The sequence below is a fragment of the Poecilia formosa genome, unplaced genomic scaffold (genome assembly GCF_000485575.1).
Source record: "Poecilia formosa unplaced genomic scaffold, Poecilia_formosa-5.1.2 Scaffold268, whole genome shotgun sequence".
NCBI classification, from domain to species: Eukaryota; Metazoa; Chordata; class Actinopteri; order Cyprinodontiformes; family Poeciliidae; genus Poecilia; species Poecilia formosa.
In genome coordinates this window covers 783070-797569 of record NW_006800207.1, presented here as the reverse complement: position 1 = coordinate 797569, position 14500 = coordinate 783070, and the positions used below count along the sequence as shown (strand labels likewise).

The 14500-nt window shown below is 38.5% G+C and overlaps 1 protein-coding gene across 2 annotated transcripts in view; it reads left to right on the top strand.

The window, feature by feature from the left end:
- acap3a (ArfGAP with coiled-coil, ankyrin repeat and PH domains 3a) overlaps positions 1 to 14500 on the top strand; it is a 64565-nt gene that overhangs the window by 34637 nt on the left and 15428 nt on the right. For both annotated transcript variants that reach the window (XM_016681071.1, XM_007570777.2), the window contains exons 3-9: positions 414 to 533; positions 1083 to 1136; positions 10675 to 10733; positions 11106 to 11289; positions 11930 to 11974; positions 12053 to 12148; positions 13248 to 13322. In XM_016681071.1, coding sequence (XP_016536557.1) covers positions 414 to 533; positions 1083 to 1136; positions 10675 to 10733; positions 11106 to 11289; positions 11930 to 11974; positions 12053 to 12148; positions 13248 to 13322 — 633 coding nt within the window. The remainder of the gene's footprint in view (positions 1 to 413; positions 534 to 1082; positions 1137 to 10674; positions 10734 to 11105; positions 11290 to 11929; positions 11975 to 12052; positions 12149 to 13247; positions 13323 to 14500) is intronic.

The following is a 14500-nucleotide window of genomic DNA, read 5'->3' as shown; positions in this document are numbered from 1 at the left end:
AAAATGTAACAAATGTTACAACTTTGTTCCTCAGTTGAACCAAGTCTGCTGGACTGTCAGGTGATGGTCAAAACATAGCTTCTTCTGTAGAAACTACTCCAGGTCAACTGTTTCTGCATGTATGTGTTTCTACTTTCTGCCCTTTCAACACCCAGCTGGTTGCAGTACAGGGTCAGAATGATCTGAAGCTAATTTTGGAATATTTTTGGCCAAAATCATTTTCATTTGAATATAATTGAATTCGGCCTCTTCTTGTTGTAGGATTTCTTCTTACGATGACATTTACTTGCAAAGTACTCCAGGCTCAGTGCAACAACAACTGAATCATCAAAAATACGACTTTGTTTGGACTCCATGAATCATTCAGTAATTGTTTGATTGAACCATCTGGGTGACTTTTCTTCCCCCTCCAGCTGGTGAAGCTATGCAGCGGGATGATCGAGGCTGGGAAGGCGTACATCAGTGCCAACAAGCTGTTTGTCAACGGCATCCGGGATCTGTCTCAGCAGTGCAAAAAGGATGAGATGATCTCGGTGAGGTTCTGACAAGTTCACTTCCCTTCACACCTGCAACATACAAAACTATGTCTTTTATTTAGTACTTGATCTTTAAAGTGTTGTCACTAATGTTTTGGGTGTTGGCCTTGCAGCTCTGTATTTATGTGAACAAATGTTATTCCTAACAGATTAGTCAGTGAGAATCATATCAGGCCTGGAAGAATTTGGCTGGACCGTTTTAATGGTTGAAGACAAAAGCTCTAATAAAAGTCTCCATGGCTTCTGCCTTGTGATTAATTGTTATTTTCCTATTAAATTCTTGTTCATGTTTTCACTTTCCATAATAAAGTAAGGAATGAATTGGGAAAAGATGTGAATCAGCTTCAGTAATAGCTATTTCCAGTAGGTTGTTAAAACACACCTCTGTTACATTCCTCCGCTTTGACGTCCAGATCACTTTCCTCCGGCTGGAAGTCAAATAAATAATGTTTTTTTTGTTACAGATTTGCTTCTTTATTTCTCAATAGATTAATAATGGTAAAAGTAAGAGAAATTGTTTTGTGCATTTTGTATTTTTTTCTACAGGAGTGCCTGGAAAAGTGTGGGGAAAGCCTGCAAGAGATCATAAACTACCACATGGTGAGTTCAGTTTATAATGGACTGTTAATACAGTACAGCAACACAATGCGAACACTAGTACTCACACAAGCATGTCTTCCATTTAGTACAATGTGATGGCCACATTTTAACTAACTTCATTCACTGTCAGTATCATATTCCACACAACAAACATTTAATTTCTACATAAAAGCGTACTAATTTAGTAAGAGCAAACTAAACTTGTTTTTATTGATTTATATGTTACTTTATACACCAATAAAAACAAATGTAATCAATGAAAGATTGTGATGGACTCTCATCTGCTTTTCCAAATAATAATAATAAAAAAAGTTCAACCATAATTTCCATTTTGAATATCATTATTATGCAATTGGTTCCCTTTTTGGTTTTTCATACGTCCAGTACTCACTCTGTACTTCTGTAAATTACTGGTAACTAAAACATTTTTACAATGCCGATTTAAAAAAAAAAAAAAAAATAATAATAATAATCTGGTTTTGAAACTCCTGTGTATCAACATTCCCAGCCACTTGTGCATTGTTTTGAATGCTTTATGTAGAATCTTTCAGTAATTTTTTATTATTATTATTTTTTTTTTTTTGCATTCCTCAAAAAATAGTATGCCATATCACAAGATGTTCATCCAATATAAATAACAGTGTCGGGAGGACACAATTTCTGAGTTATTGTTATGTGTTAGTTTGCAAATCATCAAGTTATTTACTTTAGCTGTAGAGGAGTCTGTTGTGAGTGATCCAAAGTGGACGTCACGCTGTAAACTTTACACAGCTTGGCAGATAAGGAGGATTTGTGTAATATTTCTAAGCAAAAGCAAATTGATGACAGATATTTTTTGCATCTTATATTTGTGGTTATTCAGTAAAAGATTATGTGGACTGTAGTGTCAGTAAGTTAATTTTAAGTTTTTTTGGTGTCTGGAAAATTAGTCATTTCAAAAACCTTCCAAATGTAATGCAACAAATCTGCAAGCACTGCCCTCCTAGTAGCAACCCCAGCAAAGCGCAGTCTGTTACCTAGCAACCCCAGTGAACTTCAACCTGTCACCTAGCAACCCAAGCTGAGCTCCAGGACATTTGATCAGCTGGTTTTATTGCTGTATGCGTTTTACAATGGCTGTTGGAAAAGGCAAGTGTTTTTATGTTGATTTACCATCCAAAAACGTGCTACATTCTTGCTGGTTGTGCAGGAGTCTCTACTTATACTTTTCAAAGATGTACAGTTATACATCTCATTCTGAAAGGAGTTCAAAATAGACAGAACTGAGCGGACTAAAATCTCATCATGTAAGAATGATTTTGTGCAAAAATGAATTGAACATGTTTTGTATCTGTCACGATCCGTGTTTCTGTGTGTTTATTTTTGAGATTTTCTGTGTTCAGTCCTGTTTTTCCTGAGTCTCTGTCCTGTCCTCCCCGTTGATTGTTTCCCAGGTGTGTCTCATCCCCTTGATTACCCCATGTGTATTTAATCCCACCTGTTGTCCTTGTCTCTTGTGGGATCCTTGTCGTTGGTCGTCTTATGTCAAATCTCGTCGTGTGTAGCCAGTTTCTCTGTGCTGTCTGTTCCTCAGTCAGATGTTCCTTGTGCTGTCCTCTGTTGACCTGTTCCTTGGAATTCACCATTAAATTCATCATTTTCACTTCATCCTGGGTCAACCTGCGTCCTTATCCTCACCTCAACAAACCACCCCCATGACAGTATCGCCCATAGACCTATCCTTCTCTGTTCGTTTTTAACAGTGAGATTTTACGGAATCAACCTTGATTTATGGCAGACAAAATTGGCCTCTTTTGAAAGATGTAACTGAGCAGCTTTGTTGTCGTGCATTTAGCTTTCTGCTCTCTGCTGAAGTCTCATGACCGGTTTGAAAATAGCAGCATGAAGGAACAACAAATTTGAGTTTGTGTGCGCAAACAAGAACATTGACTTCAATTCGACTTTACTCTCCATAAAGACATTTGAAATATTAACTTAGTGGAAGTGAATTTGAAAAGATGTTGATTTTTTTCTAGAAGATTCTTACTGTTTTTTTTTCCTTTATAAAAGCTTCCATTTGAAATTGTGTTGTCAGTGCAACCTGGTAGTGTTTAGGTATGATGTCGTTACTGCTAAAATAAATTAATAAATAAAAAATAAAAAACACACACACACTAAAGATTGTGGTTTCTGACTGACCAATCACCGACAAAGGGCTTGTCAAATTCTGGTCAACTCATTTTTTAGTGTTTGGTTGCAGAATATTTACTTTTTATAGGTTTTTGAATTATTTACTTGTTTTTAAAGATATTTTAAGATTTTTATGTTTGAACATTGTTGTAGTTTTTGCATCAGTTGGTGTAGCTGCTTTGATCTGATAGTTTAAGTTAACCAATGAAAGCACCACTAAAAATTGAGCTTTTGAGCTACATTAAAGCTGCATATTTTTCAAATCTGCTTTAATTCTAACTTTGTTTCAGTGTTTGCTCAAAAGAAATGTCAAATGTGGAGTTTTTTAAACACTGTCTTCTTATTTCTGGCTTTAGTGATTCATTTTCCCTCCACTTGAGCATGTGCTTCACCGCTGTGTTGCTTCCCCTCCTCACTTTTAAGGCTCCTGACCTTCTTCACCTCTGTGGGTGTCTGTGGTCCTTCAAAGTCCTCTAACTTCAACCAACAGTGCTGCAAATTGCCCAGCCTCGGGCTCCTTGTGTGTACGGTCTCTGACATTCCTCTCTGAAGCTGCAACGACTGGGAGTCCAAATCAGCTACTCCTTTCTTTCCATTTGCTCCCAATATATTGATGTGGAGAGAGGCCAGAGTTTTGAACAGCAACGGGAGCTTAAATAGTTCAGGTCATGTTGGCAGGCATAGATTAGATTTAGCTGCTGAACAATAGTAACCCTGCACAACCTTGACATTTTGCAGAGTGCATTACATAAACTGCATGTATGGATGTTGTAGGGACCCCATGAGCTCCTCTGTGGGTTCAAGTTCCTACTTTTAAAGACCCAAGGGGCTTTGGAAAGTATTTTAAAGACTTCAGTTTCATTTCAAATTTTCCTTGGCTGCTGCATGACAATAAAGTCAGTCATAAAATGTTTCTGAATGAGACTGCAGATTGTTATAACCTTGCATACTAGACTTTGGACACTATCACTAGTTCAGAATTCTGGATTTATTAGCTTTTTTTGGTTTCAAGTCTCACCAATTCAATGCTTTTTATGCAACTGTAATTAATATAATTAATATAATTCTGGGAACAAGTTGTTGCCACTTACAGATCTACCCCATTTTCACTTTTTTATTACTCTTAAATGTTTAAATGCTTTAGACTTCAGAAAAAGATACAAAAAGCTACATTTCAAACTATGATTATATTTATTAAGAAACAAAAATCTATTTAGAATAAGCAGAAATTGAAGAAATCTGTAAGGAGACAAATATCTTTTGACAGCACGGTCAAGATATTTTCATGTTGCACTCAAAAATTAGAATATGTCTAATAATTTGAATTACGCTGAAGGATACCAACTATTATTTGTGACATTTAAAGCATATATTGCCAACCTAATTAGTTTAATTGTGACATATGAACATGATAATACGCCAAACTGGAACTTAGCGGCCTTAGATCCAGAGCGACACAAGAAAAAAATCATTATTTTAATCTAAGCAGTTTGCACAGTTTCAATCTCTGCTCCATAAGAGGAAATTGGTGCAACTTGCCAAGAAAAAGTACAGACAAGCTCCTGTAAAAACACAAACTGGTGTGAACTTTTAGGCGGAGAAGAGATTTTTTGGGGGTGGAGGGTGGAAAATGCCTGGTCAGCAGTGAATGGATGTTACAGTAGAGAATTGTTTGACAGAGGACTGTTTCTCTGCGACACTGGTGATATTTCTTCTTTTTAAACACGGTGACCACAAGAACAAGAACTTTTGCATCTGAACCAGTAAAAATATACATCAAACTGGTGCAAAAATCTTTCTAGCATGCCAAAAATATCAATGGTAATGTCGAATTTGCATGCACAGCCCTCAAAATGTAATATTTTTACAAAAATAACATCCCAGGAGTTCTTCTCTCCATAATATTGCATTAACGATTGAGGTTTTGCACAATATGAGGCTCTACAAAACCATCCTGGTACCATTGAAATAAATCTTAACTTAAGAGAATGAAGGGCTGAGTTGAGCTTGGGCCACATGGGTGGTCTTATTATTTAGCTAACTGAACAACAATAATTATTTTCAGATCATTTGTGTGAGCTTTGCAACCACAAACAAGAGTTTTATGCCACTGCTGTGATGACCATTACATAAAATTAGCTTTTATATACCAGTTCTTAACCTATATTTTTTCCCAGAACCTTTCTATCCATCAAAGTCGTCTGTTGTGTGCATTTCAACTCCAGAGTCCAAAACCAGGCTTTTTACGTAGATTAAGTACTCAGACTGTGAGCAGTGCAGGAGTGCTGCATTGAACTAGGAACACAGATCTCCACCAACCACTACAGCAGAGTCCAGAATACCATTAAAATCTGTAAAATCCAGCCAAAACAGCCAAAGTGCAGTTATGGTTTGAAAGCCACATAGTTCAATACCAAAGCTGCATGGAAGTTTGTAGCTAGATTGAATTATAATTGAGCTGCACTGAGACGACTCCTGACTATTTATGGGAGAGAGGAGAGGACAGCGGAGCTCAGATCAGGAAAATAAACTCGCTATAAAAAGATATAATTTAGGAAACTTACATCGTGGTTAAGCACTGAAGCTGAATTAAAATCACTTGTAGCTCAGAAGCGAGCCAAGATGTGGCTTTTAGGAACATTAGCCACACACACACGCACGCACGCGCGCACACTCACACCCACACACAAACACACACACACACACACACACACACACACACACACAAATGATCACTTAAAAGGACTAACGCAAAAACCCACCACAGAAAATTAAATCGCTCTTATTTCACATTTCAACCAAAATTCATACAAATGACACCACATACCACTTTCTGTTGGTCAGAAGACAAGTTATTGTTCTGTTGTTGTGGCTCCTACATGAACAGCTGCACGCCCTAACATTTCCTGACAATAGTATGATCTCTTCATCCTTGTGATATTCTGAACTGATAAAACATTAATACTGTTCATTTATCTTGGTCAAGGGAAGCCATTACTCTTTTCCGTTTACTTCTTAACTTGTGTTCCCCGTGATACACTGTCCCTCTTTTTAATTGACTTTTTCACGCATTCTGCTGATTTTGTATTTTTCTCATCTTTTTTCCCCCTCAAAATCAATACTTCACATATTCTTCACACGATCACACTGAAAATAGTGAGATAAATGGTGAGATAAGGCCCTGAAGAAGAACCTTTTTGCTTAACCAAGAGATTCCTGCATTACTTCCATAACTCAGAACAATGTCCCTTCATTGACCTTAAACACACTCCGCTACGAAAGAGTCAAAAGATCTAATTCTCCCAAGTGGTGATAAATGTTCATCTTAATGCACTGACTCGAGAAACATTTTTGTTTTTTGTGAAACCTCGAATGGTTATTTCATTACATTGTCGGCAAAGGAGGCCGATGCTGCGTTAAAGTTTTTCTTGAGGCTATCCGCTGTTTTGTTTTATTGAATAAGTAGACATGACTTTTGATTTCCTGGCACTCTGTAAGTTTATTATATGAGGGCTTTGAAACTTTAATGTTAAAAAGTTGTTTTTTTTTACCGCTTCCCACCTCGCATGAATTGTAGATGTTTGGCCTCCATCCGTCTGTCAGTGATTCTGTCAGGCCGACAGATCTTCTGTTTTGTCTGGTTCGGTGTGTGCGGCTTGGCCTGGGATCAGCTGGCGTCCTCCACCGTTGGCTCAGCTGGGCTTTCAGCTTCTCGTTTTTCCCTTTTCTTTCCCTCCAATCTATCAGAGCTGACAGTCTTAGTGGACAATAATATAATTCATCAAAGGTTTTCTTTGTTTCTTTGATGTAAAGTAGAACAGGGAGGGTGCATGCGAGTGCAGCATGACGAGGGGATTCCCTCGAGACGAATCAGCAATGTGGAGGAACATTCTTGCCCTCTTCTACACGCTCGTTTTTCAGTCAGAGAGCACAGCATCCGTATTTAACTGTGTTGCACTCCAGCCGCGCCTCAATGAATAAGAAATGATGATGGTTATATCTGCCACCGGAGAAGGATTTCCCTCTTTGTGCACGCTCTGCTGCCCTTTTGCAGCACACTCTCAAGAATATTAAATGGCAGTGTGCACATGGGAGCTCTGAGTGCCAGCCATGCTTGTCGCACCCACGCTTAAATGGCTCTAAAACCCTGGGAAGATAAACAAAAAGCGCATACGGTTGAGCATAAACGTGCAAAGACATCAGCACTGATCTATGAGAAGTGCTAAAGCGTCTTGGCCCATGCTTGCCTCAATTTCCTGGTGGCTTTTGCCAGTCCAGCACTACACTCCAGGACAAACACGCTCTGTTGGGGTGCTGGTGGAGAGCAAGCCAAGTCTAGCTCCTTCCTCCTCCAGAGATTTTCTTGTTCGCGTGGACAGAAGAAACGGTGTAACCTGAGCAACAGTCAAGGTTCCTACACAGTTAATGACTTGATTTACAGTGACATTGTCTATATGACAAATAACTGAATTTCATTAAATATGTTTTTCAGTACTGGTTTTTAGATAAAAGAGGCGCATTGTAGTTTTGTTGTCAAGACTACCTAACACAAGAGTCAAGACAAAGACCTCCAGTGGGTCAGGAGATTTTCAAGACCTAAAGTTTAACACATGGTTCAAGATTAAAGTGGTTGCAAAGGTTCAAATACCAGTTTCATTAAAATGTACCTCTTCTCACCTTTGGTATGTTGGGACACAGCCAAGAAAATGAGCCTCTTGGTCCTTCCTTCCCTCCATCCATCTTTGTCCACAATTTAAGCAGGTACCATGTTTAAAGTTGCAGTATGTAACTTTTATAAACAATATGTTATTTTAACATATTGTGACATAGTATGAGACAGATCATCTGTGAACAAATTGAGCTTTTCCACCTCCACCAAGTGCTACTATTGCTGTCTGAACAATTGCAACACTCTGGGTCAGAAACAACCAATAAGAGCCAGGAGAAAGCTTAGTGCTGTCAGTCATCCTCGTGTATGCGCTGTTAAATGTCCTAATGGTGGGGAAACAACTTAGCATTATAGGAAAACTATTTACACCGTGTTAATGGTGGGCATGCTGATTAGCCTGAGCATTCACTGCAGGCTTTGGTGTGGGAAACTAGCTGTAGCTTAGCAGAGAGCAAGGGGGAGGGTGTGAGCAGCATGTACACAATCATAGTTGGTTGTTTATGATCTGGCGGTGTGTTTCTGCAGATGGTAGTAGGACCACAGGGAGAAGGCAGAGCAGCTAATTTTTTTCACAGATTATTTGCCTCTTGTCACAACGTAGTCACAGTTTTGAGAAATGTTACTTAAAAAAAATGTTTATAAAAGTTTCGTACTGCGGCTTTAAAGCCTAAGCTCTAAAATTATCGGAGATCTCTGGAAATATTTTGTAACCTTTTTTTTTCATTAATTTTAGCTTACTTTGAGCTTGATTAATTATAGATTTAGGTTTGGCTCTTTCACATGCATTAGTAATGAGGGGATACTGAGTCTAATATTCAAATAAAGACTTCCATATGAGCCGTCATAACTTATTCTGGAAAAACATGGATGTGGAAAGAAAATCCTCATCATTCATTCTTGAATTTCCTTTTAAAAATAATCTTATCTTATACTAACAACGTAATTGTTGATAAGACATATATCATAATAACTGAGCTTTTTAATCTATAAAGTCAATCATGGCTCCACAATAATTTTCCTTGATCTGAGGACTTTTCTACTCATGTCCCATATTTTTCTTGTATGTTTCTTTTAATCCATTATCTGAGAGCAAAGATATGATTCTCTTATTTGTTGACAAAACAGTTTGATGGATAAAACAAACACATTTCTTTAAACCTGCAGGATTTTAACAGAGCTCGACAGGCAGGGTGTCTGCCCATCCTTAAAAATTCGTAAATTCATGCATCTAAAATTAAGGCCTTAAAATGTCCTAAATTCATTTTAAAATGGAAGTTGGCCTTAAATAATCACACGTATTAAATATTGTCTTCTTACCATGATTATTTAACCTCATATTTTGTATGTTTTTTTGTTTGTGTTTGGTTCATTGCATTCTATGACTTAAAGATGGTTGAGGCTATTGGTAACTAGATTCTAGTATGTCTTTGCTACCTAGCTAGCTAGATTTTTGTGTCCATCATAGGTAATTTCAAATTTGTCATCAACTGGCTGGACCACAGTCATACATTTCTGTGGAGACCCAGATGTTAAATTCCATTCATAATGGTCTTAAATAGCTTTAAATTTGAGTTGGTGAAACCTACAGAAATCCTGTAAAGGCAACCTGTTTTCTCCCCATCCTGTGAAAGTTTGGCGACAGTTGCCACAAAGCAGCCTAAGAATGCAACAAGCTGCATATTTAGCAGGCCAAGACGTCTTTTAACACACAAACAACATAGGCTGTGGAATGCTGGGTTAGCCGTCAGCTTTTAGTGTGTGGCTAACATAGTGCCACCATCCACCTCAGACCTGTCACCTCCGTGCTCAAACTAACCTGATGCTGCGCTGTGATGTTTGTTTCTGCTGCTCTGCTTGTTTTGCCTTCAGTCACCATGCATAAGGAGGCTTGCATCGGCACCTCCAAGACATATTTCTTTTTAAAGAAATATGTTAAACCGCATTTTCGGTAAGAGGCCCATTCTAGTGCTAAGGAATGTAGTTGGAATCTACAATCTCAATGCTGAATACTTATTTTAATCCAGTTGTTTTACAGGGCAGTAAAATGTGTTCTTAAAGTCAAAATCATCACAAAAATGACACCCTTGGTGGTTTCTGGAAATCTACTAAAACTCACCACTTCCATGTTATATATAGAGTTTAAATCTGTCCTGTAGATTGAGGCTGGAGCAGCATAGCTGCTCATGTGTGGATGACAACATGTAGGTTTGGGCAGGATCTTCTGTTCTGCATTGGATGTGACTGCTGGGCGACAGTGAACCAAAAGCCTCTGCTCCTCCCCTCCCTCTCTGCCGGAGTGACCTATTTAACAGCAGCAGCAGCAGACGATGCGTTCAAGGGGCGCAGGAGACGTGGAAGGGGGCCTGAACTTAAATCCGCCTGTTATATTTAAATTAGAGCAGCATTCCCCCATCCATTGGTTTCTTCAGGCAGTCTTGATCAATTATGAATCACTTGTATGCATCATGTCGAAACAAATGGAAAAGATGTTCTTTGGCGCCCCCTGTTGGAGAAAACATACAGAAGGGGTCTCCCCACAAAGTGACTAAATTAGAAATACTTTTGTGCTTTACTCTTCAGAGATAGATTAAAGATAAACCAATTTAACAATCCACTAGTTTTGTTTGATGTAATCAGTCTAATTTTTTCCTCCACAATTCTTTAACAAGTGACTAAAATTTATTGTGTTTTTTTTTTCAGATACTGTTTGATCAAGCCCAGCGTTCTGTGAAGCAGCAGCTGCACAACTTTGTGAAAGAGTGAGACAATCAGCAAACATTTTAAAACCTAGCCTAATTTTTTTTCACTTTACATTAATGCACTACTTTTGGTTGGTTTAAAATATTAAATCACTATAAAATGTATCAAAATTTGTATTTTTAGCTTGATAAAATGTAAAGAAGTTTAAGGATATAAATACTTTTTCAAGGCATATGTCTCTTTTTTTACTCTGCAACCAGTTTTATTGTGCTTAAAATACTAATCTGGGAACAACTTATGCATCAGTAACATCTGAAATTATCAGCAATGACTTAAAATACCCAGAATTTAAAATTTTAGGATAAAGTTTAGTGTGAAGTGTGAAGGAATTGTCTGGTTTTATCTGTATTTTTTGTTTCTATTTTTGACAGGGATGTTCGGAAATTCAAGGAGACGAAGAAGCACTTCGACCGGGTCCGGGAGGACATGGAAATAGCGCAGGTGAAGAACGCTCAGGCGCCCAGGAACAAGCCGCACGAGGTTGAAGAAGCCACCAGCGCGCTCAGCATCACCCGAAAGTGCTTCCGACACCTTGCTCTGGACTACGTCCTGCAGGTTAGGAAAATGAGCAGTGCAGATACTCAGACACTTGGATGAAAATCGACCAGTTACATCGACAAAGAATGTGGTTTAATCTGTTTGCCAGCAGCAACAACTGTACTTCCCTTCAGTTGTTTGTTTCATTTTATTTTAACTCCAGCAATGACAGCCGGCGGGGCATAAAGGAGACTGATTCAGAGTGATCCCACGGGTTGTTCTGCTCATGTTTTTCTGCTTCAGTTTGTCCCCTGGCATCCTTCTCATGCAGCTCTTAGACATCTGACCCCTATGAACCCCTCATTTAATGTGTCTCTATGCAGAGAAGGTCAAAGCTGCAGGGCATTTCACTGAACATCTAAGTGACAGATTAAATGTAGCACAAAATATCTTTTAGGTTTGCATTGGTACGACATGCAGTGTAAAGCTTTTAACTCTGGAAATCCCCCTGGGGCCGTGTCCTCCGCCGCAGTGTGAAGGGAAAAAGTCAATGTGGCCATGTGCAAGAGGGCACGTTGAGGATTGTCTTTGTCAAAGTTAACTCCAGTCAGGCTTTATGGTGTTCCTGCACTTTTTGAAAAAGGAGACAAAGGGCTTCCAGTAGAGGGAGTCATCTCAGTAGCCGGATTTCACTAATGTCTTTTGTTTTACTCTGCAGATTAACGTCCTTCAGGCAAAGAAGAAGTTTGAGATCTTAGATGCGGTATGTCAGAAGAAATTTGCAGATACATCCACTTATGATCTGAGACTTCAAGCTGATCTCTAATGTTTTCTCATGCAGATGCTGTCCTTCATGAACGCCCAGTTCTCGTTGTTCCAGCAGGGCTACAACCTCCTTGATGAGCTCGACCCGTACATGAAGAAACTTGCTGCTGAGGTGAGCAAAGTTAATGCGAGTCCCAAGCCTCTGTGCCTTCACGGATGCCAACAATCGGTTTTTCCATGATTCCTACACATTAAGTCTGCAATTAGATTTAGATATTTTCCAGTTCTAGATAAGTACGGCTAAAAATATATCCTGTTGTCTAAATGTTGCATCCATCCAACAATCTGTCAATCCATTTGTTGGTCTTTCTTTCCTTATCCTAATCTGGATTTTGAAGAGTCCCATTTTTAAGCTGCACTACTGAAATAACCTACATAAGTGCATGGGGATATTTAAACCTTAAAATGTGCTTAAACTCACTGGGAACACTGAAAGTTTGACTCTGGACATGTAAGTAGCTTTAACTTTAAAATGTGTAAGAACAGATTCTTTATATTTAAACATGAGAATTAAGCTGGAAAACATTCTTTTTTTGTCTTTGTTTTTGTTTTTCATTTTGTCTCTGTGCCCACAAGCTTGTTACATACAGTTGTTCTCATAACTGGAAGAATTTAATTTTTTTTTCTTTGAATATCAATGATTTTTTATTGCCACCCACAGTTAGTGGTTGGGGGGAGAAGGTATGAACCAGTAATTATGTTTTCTTATTTTAAATAATAATGTGTCATACTTGGATTTGAGATTTCCCCAAATTGGCTCAATGACGCAAAGTTTAGGACACACATCTTCTCCAAACATAACATTTATAGCTGTGACTGCAAAGTTATATTTAAGTCTCTTCACTCCCAATGACTTTGTTCAACAGCTTCTGATGTTTGTTTCTGTGCTCTTTGGTTTAGTCATAGCTTTATCTGGGGAATCAAGCATGCAGCCTGTATTTCTTAAAGTGCCCCCTTTTGTAAATCTTGATACAGCTTCACCACTTTTTTCTTGGTCCAGTTGAACAGCTGAATTTATTCGGCTTAAATTAAGCATGATTCCTTATTTTCCACTTCTTCATTAGAGTTTGAAAAACTTCTGATTGGATTTCCAAATTCCTTTTTTACAAGATCATTATCTGTGTATATAAACTTGTAAGGACAACTGTATAAGCAGCATGAATATAGGATGTACTTTGTGTTCACATTTGCCATTTTGAACTGACTTTCAGCTCGATCAGCTGGTCATTCATTCTGCCATGGAAAAGAGGGAAATGGAACATAAACATGCAACTATTCAGCAAAGGGTGAGTTGCTGTTTCATCCTGTTTTCCTTTTGAATACTTGAATAAGTCTGTGTTGAAAATAATAAATTGCCTTTAGTTAATTGTCCTTATCAGCTGCCTACAGAATTTCATGCCATGCTGATGATGGTAGCCTGTTTGTACCCAGTATTTTAATCTTTGCATGTCTTCTGTATGTTGTGATGTTTCTGCCACAGGTTTGTATCTTTAAATAGGTGGACAGGTTGCTGCTGAGCTCCTCCTTTTGAGTTTCAGTTGTGACTTGTTCCTTAGTACCTGTTGTGACCAGGAAGGGATTAGACCTGTGCAGCTGGGAGGTGTTTAATTAATCTGCCAAACAAAGTATGCCGCATTGATTTAAGCTTCAAATCAGGTGGAACTAAGTGTTTTAGGACGTTTTAATCCTACTGTTGTCGTCTGTAGATGGTTGACACATGTCAGCACATATGTGTGCCAATCCATAAGCCAGAGCTTCAAAGCACTTTTAGTCTTGTAAACTACTGACTGCAAAGTTTATTTGTATTTTGGTAAAGGTGACCCTATAATAGCAGTGACAAACCCAGACTAGGTTGAATTAGAAATGACATTAACTTGGTGATAATTACAAATTGTTGAACTTTTTCGTGAACCGTTTCTGCTATTTGAGTATGATTTAGGAAGATAATTAGTTTTCAGGACTGGTGTTGCTGTGGATGTTTTTTTTTAAGTGCCAATTAATAGCCACCAGAATAATAGGGACACAGAGTTACTACTTGAACCCAAACCCCATCAGACCATACTTCATCAAGCTAAACTGCCTAAAACTGAACCCCATTAGTCCATCCCCATCAGACCAAACTACCTAAAACCAAATCCCACCAGTCCAAACCTCATATATTTTTCAGTCTGTAACCATCAGATCGAACTCCATCAGACCAAACTACCTAAAACCAAACCCGTTGAGTCTGACCCTCGCAAGTCCAAATCCCACTCATCTGAACCTCATAAATCCAAACCCTTTCAGTCCGTCCCCAACAGACAGAACTTCTTCAGACCAAACCACCTAAAACCAAACCCCAACAATCCAAACCTCATCAGTCCGAACCTGCCTTAGATCAAACATCAGACCTGAAAAGGTGCTATATTGTGTCTAATGCTGACCAGACTTCTTTGGGCGAAATATCCTCAGGTAAAAGGGCATC